The sequence below is a fragment of the Taudactylus pleione genome, unplaced genomic scaffold (genome assembly GCF_031769625.1).
Source record: "Taudactylus pleione unplaced genomic scaffold, aTauple2 ptg000192l, whole genome shotgun sequence".
NCBI classification, from domain to species: Eukaryota; Metazoa; Chordata; class Amphibia; order Anura; family Myobatrachidae; genus Taudactylus; species Taudactylus pleione.
The window spans coordinates 1,670,571-1,694,764 of record NW_028284594.1 but is presented as its reverse complement, the minus strand read 5'-3'; the positions used below and the strand labels follow the sequence as shown (position 1 = coordinate 1,694,764).

Below are 24,194 nucleotides of genomic sequence, written 5' to 3'. Positions count from 1 at the left end.
TTCTATTCTACTACCGAGATACAGGGCTTGAGTCATAGGTGCGCACTGCATTGATGCGCATGCTAGAGGACGTTGTTTTCAGTTTGCGCACGCAACCGTGTCACACTGCTGAGGGTTACCGCCCGGAGCCACAGAACAAATTTGGACGCAGAGAGATGCAATTTCAGTGGGCGTTTCTGGGTGGTGGTAACGGGGTTTGTTAGCCAGACTGAGTCTAAAGACCCAGATTGCACTGACAAAGGTAGCCATGTTCAGACAAAGATTCTGGGCCTCCTTATGGCTGGTACAATGTTCAGTGGTGCTACAAATGGTGCGACATAATATACACAGCAGTGGATTAGCACCACAGCAAAAAGATCTTTATTCTGGGTTGACCAATGTCAGTGGCCCTTGGTACTATGACCATCCATCGTTGCTCATGATGCCCCATCTTCTTTAAAGTGTTTTATTGGATGCAATACCTGGGCGATATTATGCTTTGTTGTTTATTATATTAAAAGAAGGTCATATTTTTGTAAAAAAATAAAAAAGGACAAAGTGAATAAAATGTCACTGCATATTTAGGGCTAAAACCTTTTAGCCGCAATAACTTGTTTTTCCCCGATAAGATTTCATTTGTGAAAACTTTTCGACAAAAATGGTGATCGGGCAACCCAATTAGCTGCGGTTTTTGCGGGTGCGACATCTGCGTTGGAGTCATCTCAATTCTGTATTTGGGACCCTGGAGCAGGTGATAAGTTGTGCAAATTCCCTATTTTTGGCTAAAAATGTCGGGATTTGGTGCAGAACCACTTAATGACTAATAAGGTGAAAATACATTTTTCATTAGCTTAATATGGCCAATAATGACCTGTCATTTTTGGGGTGAAAAAGTGTTGGAAAATGGGTTTAAAGTAGTGGTACAGGTATATGGGGGTGCAGTATGGATAAGACAGGTGTTTTTAGGATTGCAGGTGCAAGGGACATTTTTTAAAAATGCTCTATAATGACACAAAAAAATACTTACACCCATTGTAATATACCCCTAATTTAACTACAATATTTATTTTGGCCAAATAAATATTGCTTTCTATCATTAAAAATAATCAATAAAACAGCCATTTAACACAATTTAAGAACTCTAAAAGCTTTGATTATGGCCACTATCAATATTAGTTTATCTTTTTTTAGGATATAGGCCGATTTCCCCATTTTTATCTGTACTTATCACCCGTCATGCCTGCAAGATTTATCGCGCAAATGCATTAGCGGTTTTGTAATAGGATTGCGCGATAAACGGGAGCTTGCATACATGCGATAAGAGACATATTCGGGCAATCAGTGCGATAAGTTTACACCGGTGAAAACTTATCATTATCACGGCTAATAGGATATGGCCCTTTAATTGAAAATATTAACATTATTACTTTCATCTAAAATATAAAATTATTTTTAAATTAAATTATTCGTGAAGAAGGGAATTGTATGGACACACCAGTTTATTATTTATGACAAAATCACCTACATTTAATTCTAGTTAATTTTTAAGATTATTGCACTTTTGACAGTACGGACCACTACAGGCCATTGTCACACAGTATGAAAAAATTCCCAATCAGCCACCAGATCTATTTTAAGCCCCCCTCGTTTTCCCATTAGCCCGTCCCTCCCAACCAGTTCAGAGAGTTTTTTTTTTTCTTTACTGCTCTGAGAAGTAGCCATTGAGCGGTGCAGGGATTGGGGTTTATTTTTGGAACAGCTGGGATGCAATAGCCTTGTTAGGTCTGTTTTAACATTCACTCATCTCCCGTACTCACACACTGTGAGCCTGGGTCCCAGCTCTGCTCTTGCCCAGGAAGGGAGAGGGTGCCTTACTGCAGAGAGGGGGGGTTAATGTCCAGGACCACCAGAATGATATCATGAACAAGAAGAGCCAAATAATGCGTGGACGGACTGCAGAGCAATTTAACCCCTTTCAAACTCTGACACAGCCCAGGCTGAAGAAATCAATTCAGATTAACCCTGTCTACTGTGTGAAGATTTCACTTAACTATCCCGCAGAAACTTCTTACCTTATTAAATCACTGCTGCCTGTGGTACTAATAAGACCGTAGAGATTTTTTTTATCTCATGTCCTCTGCAGTCTTAAATTATTGTAAAAATATTTATATATATTTTTCTCTTGGATACTTTATAATATTGCAAATAACATATTTTTCCCCAATTACTTTTTACCCTTTTAAGATCTCATTTTTCTAGAAGCGAATTTGTAACGATTCAGAACTCTTAGTGTAACACAAGTCATCTGAAAGTTTACTCTGTGGAAGTTGAAGGCACAATGAGCGGCGGTCGATTTGACTTCGATGATGGAGGAGCGTACTGTGGGGGGTGGGAAGGTGGAAAAGCCCATGGACACGGCATTTGCACAGGGCCGAAAGGCCAAGGAGAGTACTCTGGCTCTTGGAATTATGGATTTGAGGTGGTGGGGATCTACACCTGGCCGAGTGGCAATATGTATGAAGGATATTGGTCACAAGGAAAAAGACATGGCCTGGGAATTGAAACCAAAGGACACTGGGTGTACAAAGGTGAATGGACTCATGGATTTAAAGGGAGGTATGGAGTCCGTCAGAGTATGACCAGTGGGGCAAAATATGAAGGAACGTGGCAAAGTGGACTTCAAGATGGATACGGTACTGAAACTTATGCAGATGGAGGTAAGAATTTGTGCTTTTCTATTTGATTTTTTTCTATATAAGATATAGGCAACCTGTAGCTGTCAAGGAACTACAAATTCCAGCCTGCCTTTTTCCTGGCTGGAAGGGAAAGCTGGGGCAAGGTTCAACAAGAACTTAATAGTTATCTGTTGTCTAAGCCTGCTCTATATGTAGCTATATTAACAAATGTAATATTAATAACTATTATGTAATAATTTACTATTATATTTAATTTAGTTTAAGTGTTGGGTCTGGTTATGGTGCAATTTAGAAGTAACAATTGGAGACATTGCAAGACAATGGAGGATATGTTGAAAAGACATGTTAGTTTTAGTCATACAGTGTGCATGCACTATGGCAAAACATTTTATTCATGTTCCACATTTATAGATATACAATATAATATATGCTAACATATAGATTACATTTAAAAAAAAAATCAGGTGAATTATATATATATCTTCCATATTTTTCATCACGTGGGAGGATAGTATGAGTCCTACTGGTGTAATTTGTGCACATATACGCTCTCATTCTTCCACATATATACACGCAAGGCCTGTTGAAGAATTGGAAGTCAATCAGGTGCATGCTACTTCCAAACGGCGTACACCAATAAAATCCATATATGCTCAGATGCTCCCACTCCATATGTGTAAGTCTGCTTTGCTACTAGTAATCAGCACCATAAGGGTGCACTTGTACTTACCCTATACTAGGTGCAAAATATACAATATTCAGTTATTTAGGGAGATAACAATTTATTTTTACTTTTGGTTGGTATATAAAAGGTTGGATTTAATGTATTAGTTATTTAATTCAGTGCAAGCCACATGCCATTCCATATTGGGGGCAATAATAAAATGCACTTTATCTGATCTGATCTACAACTGATACATAACATACTGTCAGACTCCCCTAAAGCTAATGATGTAAGGAGTTGGAATGGCAAAGGTCAGCAAAGTAAGTAGGAGAGTGACAAAACACCAGATTAATATGTATACCTGCCTACAATCCATACCTCTCCTGTGTGAGTGGAAGTATGGAAAGAGGTGGGTGAGGCAATGTGTATGATGAAGCCCCGCCCAGTGATCTCTGAGGTGGGCGTGGTTTGATAGTGCAATTTGCAACATTTCTTATGAGAACACTTTGGGCCTCATTCACAGTAGTGATTGTTTGCTACTGCGTGCGCAGAGTGTATGCACAAAGGTGATGCAATAAGACACATGGTATCATAGATGTCTGAGAAAAGTGCTGGGTGTTCCTGGGCTGTGTCTGGGAGGTGACTAGATAGATACACATCTTATAGGTGTTGTGGGCACATCACTGAAGTGTTTGCGGACAGAGATGCTTTATTGTTTACTGTGGAGGCCATATTCAGAAAGAAAATCTGCAGCTGCCATAGTGCTGATGCAAGTTTCCGTGGTGCGATCCATGGTGGCGTCTAAAGACACACCAGGCAATATTACACCATCTACAGACGCTCTTAGTTCTTTCACTTTCATACACAGGGATGTACACCAGGGAAGGGCTTTGAAGCAGCATTTGCATAAAGTCGCAGATGAGCGCTTTGTAAACCTAAAAAGCATGTACTGAATTCATATATTTCTGATTAGTTACTTCATAGTGCACCGTAAATAAGTTCACCTTATCAGCCATTCTAATCCAAATCCATATTATATACAATATGCTGCACAAAAGCATTACAATTAGGTCACATGTGCAGGAGCAATGAGGAGGGAGTGGTGGCCTTGGTGGTGATAATTGGCTCCGAGATTATGGGCTGAGGAGAAAGGCTGTATGAACCAATAGCTTCCTATGTGTGCAACATTGGGAGTATGCAGGGAAAGACAGGGCTGGATTGAGCCTCGTGGGGCCCGGAGCACTTAAGACATGAGTATGCTCCCACTCCTCCGGGCCTTCCTCTCTTATCATCTGTACCCCCCACACACATACTCGTCATCTGACCTGTCCCCGCATCACACACCATCCAGTCCATCCCCACTCATTTTGCCATTAGAAAATGCAGGGGCCTGCACAGTGCACCAGTGAGGTCCAACCGGCTCTAGGACAAGAAATGCCTGCTCCAGGGTCCAATATTACTTTCTGTGGACCAGTACAGAGCATACCATTTATTAACCTTTATTTATATAGGTCCTACATATTAAGTGGTGTTTAGCAGACAATATATTATAATTCATATAAGATTAATCAACATACAGGAATGTGGAGCTCACACACTATTGTATATTGCAGAATGATGGGAATATAAATATCTCTCATATGGTCTCACCATGAAGCACTGTCATTATCTGAGTGCAAACTTTACACAGTATGAAATCCCAAACTTCTGTATAAGGCCATATGGAGCTCTATATTCATACTCTAGTGAATGGCAGTACTGTACAGCTGCCCACAATATTCTCTACTTAAACTGATGAGTCACCACAGTGAGGCCACACTTCATATGACCCTGTTCCACCATCCAGAGAATGACATCAGCTCCTGGATCTCTACAATACATGTCACATGTGTTATGTGAAAAAGCATCTAGATAGCAATCGGATTGTGGGGAAGTTGTTCTGGGGGAAATGTGGTGTTCACCAATGGTAAAACTATTATCCATATAGCATATTACTGATATTGCCATGTCCAGCACAGTTGTGATGTAATATAGGTGGAAACATGTATTATTATTTGTCCCCACAGTGTAGTGTAGATTAAGGGCCTGATTCAGAGCCACGTGCAGTGCCTCTGTTGATGGAGTTGAGAAAATTTTTTGCTACTGCGTGTATGCGGAAAACCCTAAAAACTCTTTTGGCATATATGTTACACAGTGTGTATGCACAAAGGCGCTATTGAGAATAAGCTGAATGGCATCAGAGATGTCTTGGAAAAGCGCTGGGCGTTCCTGGACGGTGACTAGTAGGTGTCTAAACAGGCGCACAGTCTAGATATGAATGTCATCAACAGTATATGATGTGAATGGCAATGTAGGCAATATGGGCAGGGTCATGTGAACAGTTTGTGGATAAAGCATCCTTGTTAATTAAGGACCCTTGTTAATTAAGGACTCTGCATACTTGCACCACACTGACCAACACTGAATAATTCATCCTATTAAATTAATAAATGTGGCTGCAATTAAACAATTTCCCAAAATCAAGAAAAGGTGAAAAATGTATTTTCTGCTTTGATTTTTGCAGCAAACTTTTTGTACTTAATTTTTATTTTTACAATAGCATCCTTAAAATGCTGATTATATGAGCACACAAAAACACAAAAAGAAAATATAATAAGGTTTCTCTAACATGTTGGTTTTTCTTCCTCTTTGCTTTCTATTAATAAAACAAATGTTTTCTATTATTTAATATTAATTAATAAAACAAAATATTGACAACAAATCTACAATTATATAGCTAAATGGAATTCCAGTCCATGTTTTATGGAAATAAGCAGTTAACAAATAGCTGTTCAATATATTGTGTAATAACAACTTACACAATTCTCACTACAATGTGTCCCTCACATTAAAAAATGTTGCGGCAGTGTACATGTAAAACATACTGCGGCAGTGTACATGTAAAATATTTTGTGGCAGTGTACATGTAAAACATAGTGTGACAATGTACATGTAAAACATACTGCGGAAATGTACATGTAAAAATATTGCGGCACTGTCCATGTAAAATATATTGCAGCACTGCACTTGTAACCCATACTACAGCACTGCACTTCTAAACCATACTACAGCACTGCACTTGTTCTAAACCAGGGGTGGGGAACCTTTTCCTGCCGAGGGCCATTTTGAAATATATAACATTATTCGTGGGCCTGGTGCATGTCACGCCCCTCCTTGTCACGGCACACGGGGCGGGGCCACAATTGCTGGTGATTACAGCAATGTTTAGAGCATCCTGAGGATACTCTGGGGAGCTGTAAGGGCAGTGGTGTGACCGTCTGAAGCGTCCTAAGGATGCTCCTGGCGGCACTGCTGCATAGATTCTGGCTGCAGGGTGCCATTCTAGGCTCCCTGCTAACCAAAAGAAGCTAGCAGAAAAAAGCTCTGAGGGCCAGACCAAATGATTCCGCAGGCCTTATACGGCCCCCAGGCCTGAGGTTCCCCATCCCTGTTCTAAACCATACTACAGCACTGCACTTGTAGCCCATACTACAACACTGCACTTCTAACCCATGCTAAAGCACTGCATTTGTAAACCATACTACTGCACTACACTTATAGCACATATTGTAGCCCTGGACTTGTAACCCATGCTACAGCACTGCACTTGTAACACATACAGTATACAGCACTGCACTTGTAACACATAGAGTATACAGCACTGCACTTGTAACACATACAGTATACAGCACTGCACTTGTAACACATAGAGTATACAGCACTGCACTTGTAACATATACTAGAACACTGCACTTGTAACCCATGCTACAGCACTGCACTTGTAACACATACAGTATACAGCACTGCACTTGTAATATATACTAGAACACTGCACTTGTAACACATACTGCAGCACTGCACTTGTAACACATACAGTACTACAGCACTGCACTTGTAACATATACTAGAGCACTGAACTTGTAAAACATACTACAGCACTGCACTTGTAACACATACAGTATACAGCACTGCACTTGTAACACATACAGTATACAGCACTGAACTTGTAATATATACTAGAACACTGCACTTGTAACACATACCACAGCACTGCACTTGTAACACATACAGTACTACAGCACTGCACTTGTAACATATACTAGAGCACTGAACTTGTAAAACATACTACAGCACTGCACTTGTAACACATACAGTATACAGCACTGAACTTGTAATATATACTAGAACACTGCACTTGTAACACATACTACAGCACTGCACTTGTAACACATACAGTACTACAGCACTGAACTTGTAACACATACTACAGCACTGCACTTGTAACACATACAGTATACAGCACTGCACTTGTAACATATACTAGAGCACTGAACTTGTAAAACATACTACAGCACTGCACTTGTAACACATACAGTACTACAGCACTGCACTTGTAACATATACTAGAGCACTGAACTTGTAAAACATACTACAGCACTGCACTTGTAACACATACAGTATACAGCACTGCACTTGTAACACATACAGTATACAGCACTGAACTTGTAATATATACTAGAACACTGCACTTGTAACACATACCACAGCACTGCACTTGTAACACATACAGTACTACAGCACTGCACTTGTAACATATACTAGAACACTGCACTTGTAACACATACCACAGCATTGCACTTGTAACACATACAGTACTACAGCACTGCACTTGTAACATATACTAGAGCACTGAACTTGTAAAACATACTACAGCACTGCACTTGTAACACATACAGTATACAGCACTGCACTTGTAACATATACTAGAGCACTGAACTTGTAAAACATACTACAGCACTGCACTTGTAAAACATACTAGAGGAGCACTGCATTTGTAACACATACTACAGCACTGCACTTTTAAAACATACTGCTGCACTGTTCACATAAATTAAAACATACTGCAGAATGGTACTATAGAGGCTCTGTGCATGCATAACATACTACGACAGTGTACTTATAAAACATACATTGACTGTACAAATAAAACATATTGCGGCACTATACATGTAAAACCTACTGCGCCATTGTATGTGTAAAATATATTGCTGCACTGTACACACAAAAATATTGCAGCACTGTACATGTATAACATGCTATGGCCACTACTATTGCCAATAGCACTCTTCCCACACTCGTGTTGCAGTGGGTTGTGGATGATAATAATTGTTAAATATAGAAAAAACACAACATCTCCACTTGTAAAAACCCACACTTTATTAAATATACCCCCAAGTTCCTTATATCTGTTATAGATCAAAAACCTTCTTTTTCGCCTTAGCTTGTTTTCACACCCTTTTCACATTATTTTAGTATCACATAAATGTATTAAAGGGCTTTTTGGAGCAGTTTTCATGAAAAACTACTCCAAGCCCTTCAATTTGCATATTTTTAGTAAGCAAATCACATTTCCCATACTTGCAATGATCTGCTCAGATATACTAAAAATAAATTGTGAAAAAAATTAATACCCTGTGATAATAACGCCATCTCCAGATTATTATTGTTATTATCCTTTATTTATACGGCACCACAAGGGTTTTGCAGCGCCTTACAAAGTGCAGAAACAAATGAGCGAACAAGAAAACACTGACTTACAGTACGAAACAATACAGGACAAGGGCATGGTTATAAACATTAAGCAACCAAGTGTTAGGTACCCTTGTGAGAAGTTAGGAGTAGATGATAGCATAAGTAAGGGAAGGAGAAACACATGAGGGAAGAGGGCCCTGCTCATGAGAGCCTATATTATAAAGGGGAGAGGCAGACAGACAGGGGTAACACACATGGGTAGACAGTGAGGAAGGAGCATGGAGCAGCGGGTTAGGATGAGAGCTGGAAGGCTATGATCAAGTAGTGGGTCTTGAGAGCCAGACTGAAGATTTGTAGAGAAGGCTTTCCCCTGTTTTCCCCGACTCCTGCTCAGCTCTAACAGGCAGAGCAGAGCCGGCCCCTGTGATTAGCATTGTGGTCTAAATTGACCACAAGCTGATCACTTAAAGAAAACACAGTAAAAAAAAAAATATATTTCTACATCAGGGTCCATAGGGTATCCACAGGATACCTTGGGGTATAGGTGATGACGTCAGGCATCAGGCACCATAGAGTTAAGTTTTCAGCCTCCCAGGATGCACTAGGGTCCCCTTCCTATACCCCGCCCCCGAGCCAAGGCATCTCAGTTTCGTTGGTGCCCGGCTCGGAGTCGGAGCACCTGTTTAGAGGGGGGCTAAGGATAGCCCCTGAAGTTTTCTTCGCGGCAGCTGTGGCTGCCCATCTGGAAGTACAGCCTGGACAGTCACTACTGACGTCAATGCTGTCTTCCCTACACCCCCGCCGGTACCAGAACGTCGGTACTGATCCGGGGATGCTGGTAGGCATCTGGGGTCACAGCTAGCGGTGACCCCAGATGTTTTGGAGCATGGTCGGATTCAAGGGGGCAGCAGGTACGCAGCAGGGTCCCGCGGTGGGTCCCTGCTGAACACATGGTCCAGAGTCCCCAGGTAGGGGGCTCCCTGGGCACTGGCTTCAGCGTGGAGCCAGGTAACAACCTGCGCTTCCACTACCCCCCTGGGACAGCAGGCCGCAGCTGGGCGGTAGCGCTGCGGCGTCCCAGGGGTTAATTGCATGCCAGGGGAGCGTGCCTTTCCTGTACACAGCCGGCGCCTCCCCCGCTGCACACAGCCCTCTCTGCACCTGCCGATTGGCCCTGTGGCAGCGCTCCTCCCCCAGGCCGGCCTCCTCTCTGCTCCTCGGTGGCCACCTTTGCAGAAGCATGGTGAACGCTGCTGGAAGCTGCTGATCGGTGGCATCGCGGTCTGGGTCCCCCGGCATACCTCTCACCTCTCCTCCGTTGAAACAGGTCTGTGTATGCAGCGCTGTGTCCTAGCAGGCTCCGTGTCTGCGTAGTTGAGGATCAGCGCTGATAGTGCAGGGATTAATTTATTTGCATTGTATGTGACTTCTGCTAGCGTCTGCTGCCTGTACTTTCACTTTCTACTGTCAGCCATTTCTGTCCCTGCTCTTCTTCTGCTAAAGCCCTTGCGGTGCGGTGATTGCAGGGTGGTTCTCCCACTATACTAATGAGTATCAGTGAGAGAGGTCACATACTTACCATGTCTGAGAGTGAATTTCCTCTCCAGCTTTTGTGTACTACGTGCAAAGTACCAATAGCAGAGGGGGAGGGTAACGCGGAGGGGCTATGTCGGCAGTGTTATTTATTGGCGCGGCCAATTACTGTCAAGGCTCCAGTACAGGAACCGCCCTGGGCTTGTTTCGCCAAAACGCTTACAAGCCCCGCAACCTGCGTTTTCACAGATGGGATTGTCCCAGCAGTCACTGGTGTCGTCACCCAGGCAGGGTTTCCCGAGACAACTGATGTTACCCCACAGTCTCCCTATTTCCGCTCCCCAGGTCTCTCAGGAGCCTGCGTGGGTTAATTCACTGACAAGTTCTGTACAGCATTTGTCGGACGTGTTACAAGAGGAGTCTGTGTTGCGGCCACATAAGCGGCCGGTGGCGTCTCTGTCCGCTCCTTATGAGGATGACGACGTGACGTCCGATGATGGGGAGATTCTGGATCTATCTGACCAAGAACCTCTCTGTACTAAAGAGTCGGACGCTAAGTCCAAGGTTTATATTCCTGGCCTTATTCGGGCAGTCCGCACAGCTTTAGTTATTGAGGATGACGATCCTCCAGTGTCCAAGTCAAAATATGCCTTTTTTAAGGATATTAAGGGTGATGCCACAGTGTTTCCTCTTTCGGGTCAGTTAGTAGACCATTTAGAGGAGGCGTGGAAACACCCTGGTAAACGGTATCAGCCTCAAAGACGCTTAGCGGTGGCTTACCCGTTTGCGGACAGTTATTTTCTAAGTGGGAATCCCCTCCACAGGTGGATTCTCATGTGACACGCCTAGTCCGAAGTGCCACATTGCCCATGCCCTCCATGTCCTCCTTGAAGGACGCTACGGACCATAAGGTGGAGATCTGCCTAAAGTCCATTTATTCCCTCGCAGGGGGGGGGGCATCCAGACCGGCTATGGCCGTATGTTGGGTAGCCAGAGCTATGGAGCGCTGGGTCGATAGTTTGGAGGCGTCTTTGGATTCCGACTGTTCGGCTGAACAGGCCGAGTTGGTAGGCAATCTCCGGGATTCGGCCACTTACATCAATGAAGCGGCCTTGGATATCAGTACCCTAACTTCTCGGATTTCTTCGGCAACTGTAGCTGCTCGTCGCACCTTATGGTTGCGATCTTGGAATGCGGACGCTGACTCCAAAAAGGGCTTGGAAGCTTTTCCTTTTAATGGAGAAGTCCTATTTGGTCCGGAACTGGACAAAATTGTAGCCACACTGGTGGCAGCCAAATCTGCATGTCTCCCGTCTGCTGCGGTCCCTTCCAGTTCAGGTACGTCGTCCTTTCGGTCTTACAGGGCCCAGGGTAGGCCTAAAGCACAGTCTTTTCCCCAACAGGCTGGCCCCAAAAAATCGGCCAAGCCCCGGAAACAGGCCTGGAGTACCAGACGTCCGGCCCCTAAGTCAGATGACAAGCCTGCGGCCTGATGGTCCGGGCCCCCCTTTGGGGGATCCCAGAGTGGGAGGCCGTCTGCTGCAGTTCGCCAAGTGTTGGTCGACAACCACGACAGACATTTGGGTTCACGAGGTGGTTTCTCACGGGTATGCCCTCTCCTTTCGGCACAGGCCTCCATCCCGATTCTTCACCACGGACCTTCCATTAGACCGGAACAAAGCCGTGGAACTGCGGAAGGTTTTGCACTCTATGCTCCAGGCTGGAGTTATAGTGCCTGTTCCATTCTCCCAGAGGGGCCAGGGTTTCTATTCCAATCTATTTTTGGTGCAGAAACCCAATGGGTCGTACTCTCCGCTTCTCAACCTCAAGGCCCTCAACAAGTCCTTGCGGGTGCCGCGTTTTCGGATGGAAACTCTATGGTCCACCATTCTGGCGCTGGAACCTGGGGATTACATGGTGTCATTGGACATACAGGACGCTTACCTGCATGTCCCTATTCTTTTACGCCATGAACAGTTCCTCAGGTTTGCAATCCGCAATGATCACTTCCAGTTTCGGGCGTTACCTTTTGGCCTGGCGACAGCACCACGAGTGTTCACCAAGGTCATGGCGGTCATGGCGGCTTATCTGCGGCTGCAGGGAGTCCGCTTGTTGCCGTACCTAGATGATCTTCTGTTGATAGCAGGATCTCCAGAGCTCCTTCTACGCCACTTGGACCCGATGATTGCAGTTCTGCAACGTCATGGCTGGTTAATAAACTGGCAAAAGTCCACCCTGATCCCGTCTCAGAGGATTCTGCACCTCGGAGCCTTATTGGACTCCAGTCAGCAGAGGATCTTTGTGACGGGGGAAAAGATCTCTGCCTTACAGTTGAAGGTGCGCAGTTGTCTGCAGAGTCGCCGAGTTCTCTGCACTCGGCGATGAGGTTACCGGTCTCCATGGTGTCAATATTTGACATGGTGGAATATGCCCAGTTTCACTCCAGACCTCTGCAGCAATTGATCCTGTCCAAATGGAATGGACTGCCTCAGAGTCTAAAGTCCCAGACGATGGTGCTCACTCCGGAGGTTCACCTGTCCCTAGCCTGGTGGTTGCAGATGACCCATCTCAACCAGGGTCATCTGTTTTGGGTGGCGAACTGGGTCCTGTTAACAACGGACGGCAGTCTTCGGGGCTGGGGAGCGGTCACGGGTCCACACTTGTTCCAGGGAAGGTGGACTCAGGCAGAACAAGAGCTTCCAATAAACATCTTGGAACTGCTTTTCAAGGCTCTCCAGCAGGCACATCGGGTTCTCCCAGGTCACCCCGTGCAGGCCCAGTCGGACAACACCACCACCATGGCCTACATGAATTGGCAAGGAGGAACCAGAAGTCAGGTGGCACTCGTAGAGGTGTCCTGCATCCTGGTCTGGGCAGAGCGCAATCTCCTGGCCATGTAAGCAGTATTCATCCCGGGAGTCCTCAACTGGGAGGTGGACTTTCTCAGTTGCCAGGACATTCATCCGGGGGAGTGGTCTCTGCACCAGGACGTCTTTCAACTTCTGGTGGACAGGTGGGGTCTTCCAGAGATAGACCTCATGGCGTCACGGCACAACAACAAGTTGCCATTGTACGGGTCTCGAACAAGAGACGAAAAGTCATCTCTGGTGGATGCTCTGTCTGTCCAGGGGACGTTCCGGTTTGCTTATCTCTTTCCTCCGTTTTCCCTTCTTCCACGGGTAATCCGGAAATTCAAACAGGAAGGAGGGACGCTCCTGTTGATAGCTCCCGCGTGGCCCAGGCGGCACTGGTTCTCAAACCTTCAGAGTCTGTCCGTGGACATTCCTCTGCGTTTGCCGCTACGACGGGACCTGCTGTCACAGGGTCCTTGTCTTCACCCGGACCTGACTCGGCTGTCTTTGATGGCGTGGCTGTTGAGGCGGCCATGTTAAGGTCCAGGTGGTTTTTCAGCTATGTAGGGCAAGCTATGCTAAGAGCTCAGAAACCATCTCCTGCAAGGATATACCATCGTGTGTGGCATACGTTCTTCCAGTGGTGTCGACCGAGAGGTTACGCCCCTCGGGAGTTCCATCTGTCTAGAGTGTTAGCTTTCCTACAGGCATGACTAGACCATGGGCTTCACCTTGCTTCTCTGAAGGTACAGGTGTCTGCCCTGTCAGTCTGATTCCATCATAGGATTGCTGCAATCCCTGATGTGCGCACCTTTATGCAAGGTGTTCTTCGAATTCAGCCACCTTTTGTTCCACCGGTGGCGCCTTGGGATTTAGCTGTGGTCCTGAGGGCTCTCCAGGGACCGCCGTTTGAACCACTGGGCTCAGTGGACCTTAAATGGCTGACAGCTAAAACAATATTCCTTCTGGCCATTGCTTCGGCCAGACGTGTTTCTGACTTAGGGGCTCTCTCCTGTAGACCCCCTTTTCTGATTTTTCATAGGAACAGGGCGGTGCTGCGCACTCGTCCTGGATTCCTTCCCAAAGTTGTTTCAAGTTTCCACATCAACGAGGACATCATTGTGCCGGCTTTTAACTCACCTGATCTTTCAGTGGGTGAGGCCACTTTGGACGTTGTGCGGGCCTTAAGGATTTATGTTGACCGCACTTCTTCGTTTAGGAAGTCAGACGCCTTTTTTGTCCTCTATGGCTTCCATAAAAAGGGTTGGCCTGCTTCAAAGCAAACTTTGGCAGGTTGGATTCGTATGGCCATTTCAGAAGCTTATCTTCATGAAGGCCTTCCGGTTCCATCTTCTGTGAGGGCTCATTCCACTAGGTCTGTGGGTCCTTCGTGGGCAGCTCGACGTGGTGCCTCTGCAGTCCAGATCTGCAAGGCTGCCGCGTGGTCCTCTGTCCATACCTTTGTGAGGTATTATGCGTTTGACACCTTTGCCTCTCAGGATGCTTCCTTCGGGCGGCAGATTCTCCTTTCAGCACAGGAGCGTCCCCACCCTTGAAGGATACTGCTTTGGGACATCCCCAAGGTATCCTGTGGATACCCTATGGACCCTGATGTAGAAAATATGAGATATGGTTAGAACTTACCTTTGTTATCTCTATTTCTACGAAGTCCATAGGGTTCCACAGGACTCCCGCCCTGTCGCACCTGTGCTGCAGATGGGCTTTACTCTGGTCACCGTTTTTTCCGTCTCCCTCTGGTGAGAATGTGATTCTTGTGTGTGTCCAGATCTTTTTTCTCTCTCTTCCTTCTCCTCCTCCGGCCTATGGCTTGGTACATAACTGAGATGCCTTGGCTCAGGGGCGGGGTATAGGAGGGGGACCCTAGTGCATCCTGGGAGGCTGAAAACTTAACTCTATGGTGCCCGATGCCTGACGTCATCACCTATACCCCAAGGTATCCTGTGGAACCATATGGACTTCGTAGAAATAGAGATAACAAAGGTAAGTTCTTACCATATCTCATATTATTTGTGGTATTGGGCGCATTTATCACACCAATACACCAATCCACATCTGAGATACAGATTGTGATACATATGCCCCTTACACATGCATGTATTTGTCTTAATTCTGTGATTATCAGTCATGTTCTTTTATCATCAGGCAGATCTGTTTTTCTTTGTATCCCTGGGCCATAAACAAAAACATTCATAGAATACCTATGTGCATACTTGCCAACTCGCCCTGATTGTCACGAAGACTCCCTGAAATAGTAGCAATCTCCCTGACTCCCTGAAGAGTCTAGCAATCTCCCTGATTGCACTTTACCCCCATTATGAAGCGGTTATATATACACTACTGTTCAAGAGTTTGGGGGTCACCCAGACAATTTCGTGTATTACATGAAAACTGACTGTTATTTATCAAATGAGTTGCAAAATTAATAGAACATATAGTCAAGACATTGGCAAGGTTAGAAATAATGATTTTTGTTTGAAATAATAATTTGGTCCTTCAAACTTTGCTTTCGTCAAATAATGCTCCTTTTGCAGCAATTACAGCATTGCAGACTTTTGGCATTCTAGCTGTTTATTTGTTGACACAAGTTGGATTGGCTTGATGGGCACTTCTTGCGTACCATACGGTCAAGCTGCTCCCACAACAGCTCAATGGGTTTGAGATCTGGTGATTGCGCTGTCCACTCCATTACAGACAGAATACCAGCTGCCTGCTTCTTCCCTAAATAGTTCTTGCATAATTTGGAGGTGTGCTTTGGGTCATTGTCCTGTTGGAGGAGGAAATTGGCTCCAATCAAGCGCTGTCCACAGGGTATGGCATGGCGTTGCAAAATGGAGTGATAGCCTTCCTTATTCAAAATCCCTTTACCTTGTACAAATCTCCCACTTTACCAGCACCAAAGCAGCCCCAGACCATCACATTACCTCCACCATGCTTGACAGATGGCGTCAGGCACTCTTCCAGCATGTTTTCACTTGCTCTACATCCTCTGTCCAATGTCTGTATTCTTTTGCCCATATTAATCTTTTCTTTTTATTGGCCAGTCTCAGATATGGCTCTTTCTTTGCGACTCTGTCTAGAAGGCCAGCATCCCGGAGTCGCCTCTTCATTGTAGCCGTTTTATGGGTACCATTTAATGAAGCTGCCAGTTGAGGACTTGTGAGGCGTCTATTTCTCAAACTAGAGACTCTAATATACTTGTCTTCTTGCACAGTTGTGCACTGGGGCCTCCCACTTCTCTTTCTACTCTGGATAGAACCTGTTTGTGCTGTTCTCTGAAGGGAGTAGAACACACCATTGTAGGAAATGTTCAGTTTCTTGGCAATTTCTCGCATGGATTAGCCTTCATTTCTAAGAACAAGAATAGACTGTCGAGTTTCACATGAAAGTTCTCTATTTCTGACCATTGCAGAGTATAATCGAACCCACAAATGTGATGCTCTAGATACTCAACTAGCTCAAAGGAAGGCCAGTTTTATAGCTTCTCTAATGAGCAAACCCGTTTTCAGCTGTGCTAACATAATTGCACAAGGGTTTTCAAGGGTTTTCTAATCATCCATTAGTCTTCTAATGTGCTTAGCAAACACAATGTACCATTGGAACACTGGAGTGATGGTTGCTGGAAATGGACCTCTATACACCTATGTAGATATTTCTTTAAAAACCAGACGTTTGCAGCTAGTATAGTCATTTACCACAATAACAATGTATAGAGTGTACTTCTGATTAATTTAATGTTATCTTCACTGAAAAAACAGTGCTTTTCTTTCAAAAATAAGGACATTTCTAAGTGAGCTGAAACTTTTGAATGGTAGTGTATATATATATATATATATATATATCTCAAAAAAACAAAACAGATATATGCATTCAAATGGAATATTTAGTATAATTTCCTGCATTGGTTATAGGGCACAATGATCCATATGACTACATGCATGTTCTGAAAAGTATCAGTGTGTTTTCATCAACACAAGTAGATCTTACTAACTGCTTTGGGGCTCATTTACTTTTGGATGTAAATCAATTTATGACACACCTCTCAGATGTAGCAGTACACACCCACTTTACCTCCGCGCTCATAGGTGGTGCTTTCACAATCTCCCTGAAATGCTTTTTCAAAAGTAGGCAGCATGTCTATGTGTCCTAACCAAGAGTAATGTAAATCAAAATGCAGACATGGCAAAATAACAAAACAGTTAGAAAGGTGAAGTCAGTGACGCTAATGGAATGAATATAAATAAATATATATATATATATTTATGTGTGTGTGCGCGCTATACACACACACACACACACACACACACACACACACACACACACACACACACACACACAGAGATTACAAAATGGTGTGGTAAATTGAAAGAGATAAAGCCAACATGATTGCACACACTAGATCACATGACCATGCACTGTTTTCCAATGACTGCACACCTAACACCTGATCTACTTCCTACTGTTATCTAAACCTCATCACAAAGCAACAGCTGTATCACTCCACAAGTGTAAACAATAACAACTCTCGCGGAGATACTGCTCACAGAAAAGCAGCACATTACTGCCTGACTGACAGAAAAATTTCAAGAAATGTCCAAATTACTTCATAACTCAAAGGACCTGACATTAGTCCTCGCCAAAGACATTAGTCCTCGCCAAAGATATGTGCTGGGTTTACGCCTAAAGATGTGGCTTCACAGTGTTAGCAATAAATGCAACAGGTCCAGTACACAATTTGAACACAATAAAGGGGATGACTCTGAGTTGGGAAAACAAAAGAGAGCAAGTAACTTTGCACCTAGGTAAAACCATGTTGCAGTGCAGATGTTACAGAGAGATTTAGATTTGGGATATGTCCAACTTGAAATCTAAATTGTAGAGTAAAAGTTAAGCTGCCCAACATGTGTGGGCTACACATAAAAACAGACAGTATTTAATCTGCATTCAAAAATAAATAAATAAATTAGTATTTGTACCGCTTGTAGTGCAACATGGTCTATTTGAAATACAAAGTTACTTACTTTTTTAACTTTTCTCAAACCTCAGAACCAGTCCCAAAGTGTAAGTACATAAGACTGTCTATGTCTGGACAGTGTTAATAAATTCTAAGTCGCATTTACCATGCAAAATACAAATAAATACAATGGTTGGCGTCCCCTTCAAAAAATCAAATGGGAATCTGCTTTCCACACTGATAAAAGTTAAATTATTATTGGGAGGCTTAAGACAATTAGCCAATCAGAAGCCACTATTGATCATCATCATCAGTGCGTGTTATCCACCAGGGGGCAATTTACCTGCAAGTGCATGGGATACATTTACATACACACAACCTTATTGTACTTTGGGCCTGATTCAGCACCTTATTGTACTTTGGGCCTGATTCAGCACAGATTGCAAGTCTGCAATCGCACGCACCCACACGTACTGAAAATATGCGAAAGAATGAGATTGCAGCACTATACCAAGACGCCCGTAGCTCATAAAGCCACCCACTTCCAATTACATAAATCCGCAAGTCAGCAAAAACATCAGTAACATCGAGTAACATCAGACCCATACACAGAGTTGTGGGTGAGCATGACATGCCGCACAACCTGCGAAGCTTCCTGTCATCATGCAGAGCTCTGGCTGCGTATGCAGTCGCTGGGGCTTAATTATGCACGCCCCTGTAACGGCGTTCAAACGCCCAGGCACGCCTGCGTTCCTTCAACCACCCCTCTCCACCCCCAAATGGCACTTCCTTTCAATGATTGCTTTGTGCCGCTGCGTTTCAGCTGCGTTCGCATACCCGAATGCAATGGCTGGCTTGCTGGCACATGCACTGCATACGCTTGCACAGAACACAAATATCGACTGGTTGCGTGCGTCCACCCCTCCATCTCCTCTTAAGCGAGGAAATCGTAAGTACAAATGTGTTCCAATCGCCATAAGCACGGATGCGTAAGAACTCTTGGTGCACATACACAGTAGAAACACTTATGATTTGCCCAACCCAACCCCTCCTTCCTTCCACATATCGTGCTTACATATAATCCTATATCAGCTGTTAAGGCCCTAGTGCCATAATATTGCTGCTGTGTATTACAGTACAGTCAGCTGGAATAAAAGTTTGGCTGGAGTACTGAGCATGCCTTTGAGATGTTCCGTTTTTGTCTGTAAAGTGCAACATTAAAAGTATCAAGATTATCATTCAGTTAATATGATTATCTGGTATTTCTTTTCATTGGACATGATGACCCTGGTTAAGTACGTTGGTGTCATTTGACTTATGACCTAAGCTGAATTTTGAACAACAGCTCTTGTGTGTGTATGTTTTAAAATTCCTTATACAATTGTTCAGAATGTCAGAGACAAAGAATAAGGAGTTTGTTATTTTTATAGAAAGGCAGCTTGAATAATACTTTGTTATGAATGAATGTGATATTGTTCTCTGTGCTTACACAAATTGACTGGTCTTCTAGGATGGCGAATGCATCTACTGTAATTCAAGGAGCAGAAAAATCTCGGCATAAACCAATTCTCCGAAAGCAGCCTGTGAATAATTTCACAGGCTGTATCAGCGCATTGTAGTGTTACTAGCGTGATTGTGACATATAGTGTAGTGGAACAAACATCAACATTTTCAAACTTGAGTACTCAAGCAGAAATGATTATTAATCAGCTATTATTACAATTATGTGATTGATACTACCATTATTTTAGGTTTGTAATAACAATAGTCATCTTCATGATGATAAGAGCAACAATGTAATAGCAACACATCAATATAATGTCTTTTATTTATATAGTGCCAGCCAGTATATTATGCTGCTAGGTCAGAAATATCTCTTGTATATTAACAATATTTCTATAATATATTAAGTTTGACTTCCACAGTTTGGGAAGGGCGGTAAGTTGCCATGGTAATTATGAGTAGAGATGTGCGCCGACCCCCATGTTTTGGTTTTGGATCTGGATCTACCCTGGTTTTGGTTCTGGATTGGTTTTGCCAAAACCTTACCTCCGTGTTTTGTTTTCGTGTTTTGGTTATGGATCTAGATTTTTTCTTAAAAAATCATAAAACAGCTAAACTCACATAAAATGGGCCTGTTTTTGTTCCTACAGTATAATTAACCTCAATAACATTTATTTCCAGTAATTTCCAATCAATTTTGACCACCTCACAGTATTACTTGCTTCATCTAGTTAAGGCCAAACGGTTGCATCAAGCTAGCTGGCTGACTAAGCTAAGTGACACAGTGGGCGGAACTAATATGTGGCAGTTCAGTTTCTAATTTCCAACATGGATACAGTGTGTTATACAGTGTAGGTTGGATACACCAACTGTGACAGCAGTGTCGGCAGAGCGGGGTTGCTGACGGTGTCCTCAGTACATGGAATGGCAGTGCTGCGGTGCTGTTAGTGTCCTCAGTGAAGAGTACCGGTGATGTCGGCAGTGCGGGGGTGCCAGCTGTGTCCTTTAGTGCAGGTTTGCTGGCTGTGTCGGCAGTGCGGGGGTGCCAGCGGTGTCTTAGTGCAGGTTTGCTGGCTGTGTTGGCAGTGCGGGTGCCAGTGGTGTCATTAGTGCAAGTTTGCTGGCTGTGTTGGCAGTGCGGGGGTACTAGCGGTGTCCTCATTGCAGGTTTGCTGACTGTCGGCAGTGCAGGGGTGTTCTCAATGCAGGGTGCCGGCAGTGTCGGCAAAGCGGGGGTGCCAGCGGTGTCCTCAGTGCAGGTTTGCTGACTGTGTCGGCAGTGCAGGCGTGCTGGTGGTGTCCTCAGTGTGGGAGTGTCGGCAGTGTCGGCAGTGTGAGGTTCGCTGACGGTGTCCTCAGTATGTTGGGAAGCAGTGCAGGAGTGTCGGCAGTGGTGGTGTCGGCAGCATTAAACCCGCAGAAAACAAAACCTCACAACTCTACAGAGAGGTTGAGAGGTTTTGCCTCGGGTCAGGGATCCAGGACAGGCAGCTGCAGCTGCACTCGGATCGCCCCGGATCCCCGAAATTCGGGTGGGTTCAGATCTCTTAGATCCGAACCTGCTCATCTCTAATTATGAGACAAGTCTAGAATGAACAAATATACACCCATATTAATCAGCAAACCACGTCTAGTTGCAATAAATTAAGAGACATTTAAAGCCAAAAATATTGTAGTATAGGCATAAAGGATATTCAATTAACATACAGAATTTATAGAAATACAGATAGATCTGTACTGTACTTTTGTTCATACTCCTTGAAACTACAGCATCCAACATGTAAATCCTGTGCTTTTGCTTTTATTTTAACAAATTTGTTAAGTATCTAATATTTATCAGTAACTATCATTCTGGCAAGTTTTTAAGGGCTTTTTGCCAGGACACGGGTTCCAATAAGAGCCCATTACCACATTACTAATACAGCTAATGTGTGAGCATTGCTTTGCACATGTGCAAGAAATCTCTACCAGAGAAGAATTCCTTTCCCCCCCCAAAAAATGCCATAGTGGCTAATGCCAGCTACCAGGTGCCAGCTTGTTAAATATGCAATGTTCACGTATTTAACATGATCTGATCATCCATGTGTGGCTTAATTAAGAGAGGAAGGGACCTGTGAGCAGACGACTCTGTACAGGCCCCCTCCTCTCTGTGGTGCAGTAGATGCCAGAGTCTGCTGTGCATGCGTAGGTCTCCGGTAACATGGCGCCCATGCAATGGTCCTGGAGACACCTCTACTATGTATGCAAATTTCTCTTCAGGAAAATGGTCGCCGCTCCATTTATCTGGTGATTTACGCTGCAGCTGCAGCACCGATGAGGGACTAAGGATATATAAGTATTAAACATGGGAGCAGGGTGTGCAGTACACACAAATCTCTGCGTCCAGGGGGGCCCACAGTGCACACCCTGCACCATCCGCCCGATGCCCTGGTCTCCCAGCAACTGCAGGTGCTGTCACAGTCCGGCATCCCCGTTGCCTGGTGATCATCGCACACTGTGGCTGGAAGATGCGGTGTCCCGGTTGCTTAGCATCAGCCGGACCCGTGAAGGAAACAACAGCGGCAGCTGTTTGTTACAGTACCCCCCCCCCGTAAGGAGGAGATAAGGAACCCCAAAGTCTGGGCTTATCCAGGAATTCCCTGAGTATCTTTTAAGTTCTGGTGCATGCAGAAACCTTTCAGGAACACATGTACTCTCTTCCGGACTGTAACTCTTCCAATGGATTAAAAAGTGTACCTGCCCCCGTACAAACTTAGGGTCAAAGATCTTTTCCACAACATATTCAGGATGGCCTTGAACTACAACTGGAGAAGGTCTCCTGGGACATTGGACTCTGAATTCCTGGAAAATAATTCTGGTTTCAAAAGAGAACAATGAATGGTATTATTGATCTGGAGAGTCTTGGTTAACTTAAGACGGAAGGTGACAGGATTGATGCGTCTGATATACCTTGGACCCATCTTCTGTGTGTAACACTCTGGCTAAGATGATTCTCCGCCATGAGATTAGAAGACATGGACCCAGGTTGAAGAAGGAACAGGAGGCGAGGGGTCCTAGATTAGTGCCTTCCTCATCCACCAGTACCGGATTTTGGCGAGACCTGACCAAAGGCGCAGAGTCTAACCTACTGGGAGGTGTTCACCAGTGACTCCCTCCAAGCGCGATTTGGGCTTAAGCTGCTCCCAGTAGGCAGGTTGCAGCCCTTTGGTCAGATATCCGGCACAAGTGGGAAAAAATGGAAGAACACTACCACAGAGCAAGCACAGGAGAAAGATATTGGAGGATTGTACTGAAGTGATATACAGAGAACACACTTAGTGGTTTCAGTCACAATGCTGGCACAGGAGATGGTACTAAGTATACACACTGTGGTTTTAGACACAGCACTGACACAGAAGAATGGTATCACGAGATGGTACCTGAATGATGTACTAAGTACACATATTGTGGCCTCAGACACAGCACAGGAGAATGGTATCACGAGATGGTACTTGAATGATGAACTCAGTATACACACTGTGGCCTCAGACGCAGCACAGGAGAATGGTATCACAAGATGGTACTTGAATGATGAACTCAGTACACACGCTGAGGATTCAGCCGCAGAGCTAGCACAGAAAATGACTTAATAGATTGTAATCAGAAGACGTTCTGAGTACACACACCGTTCAAACACTAGGAACAAGTCACTAGAAGGAACGGAGCTTGGAACCTGGAACGCTACAACAGCAAGTTTTCACTGGAAGTAACGATGTTGTACAGGCAACTTCCTGTTGTCCAAAGCCCGGTCATATACCCTAAGGTAGCACTCCATTGGAGGACACTTTCAGCTGACCGCAACCAACGCTACCATTGGGTAAAGTGTTAGGTGAAAACAGACCGTCATGGTTGCGTCCATGACGGTAACCACAGAAACCACATTAAGGAGTGATCACATGGATGTCCTAGTAGACCCCAGGTAAAATCCTTAGCACGTCACTCGCCGCCATACCTGGTGTCCGACTGCTCTAGAGATCAGGGTGAAGCCTGAGGTGAGTAATGGCCTATCCTAGGCCGCAACCTGACACTGTGAAGGCTTATGCAATTTGATGTTTCTGGTCAAAAGCCCTACCAAATCGCCCACTTTGAAATTACAAGAGTTCTGATGTTTGTCAGAAGTCTTAGGCTGGGTACACACTGGACGATGTGTGTACCCAGCGATGTCGGATGCAGCAGGGGTACCGGTATCGGCAAGTGCATACACACTTGTCGATGCCAGCAACGATGGTGGGGGGCGGGGCCATGCTGCATTCGGCAGCATGGCATCGCTAGCGATATCCCCAGATTGGACTGTATGTACAGATGACTGGGGATATCGTTAAGGAGCGCACATCAATAAGTGCATACACACTGGACGATTTGAATGATATATCATTCAAAGATAT

At 44.6% G+C, this 24,194-nt stretch overlaps 1 protein-coding gene across 1 annotated transcript in view; it reads left to right on the top strand.

The window, feature by feature from the left end:
* The first annotated feature begins 1,793 nt into the window (after positions 1–1,793).
* Positions 1,794–24,194, top strand: part of JPH2 (junctophilin 2) — a 144,388-nt gene continuing 121,987 nt past the window's right edge. The window contains exon 1 of the mRNA XM_088476736.1: positions 1,794–2,696. Within this exon, the coding sequence (XP_088332862.1) occupies positions 2,318–2,696 (379 nt within the window). The 5' untranslated portion in view covers positions 1,794–2,317. The remainder of the gene's footprint in view (positions 2,697–24,194) is intronic.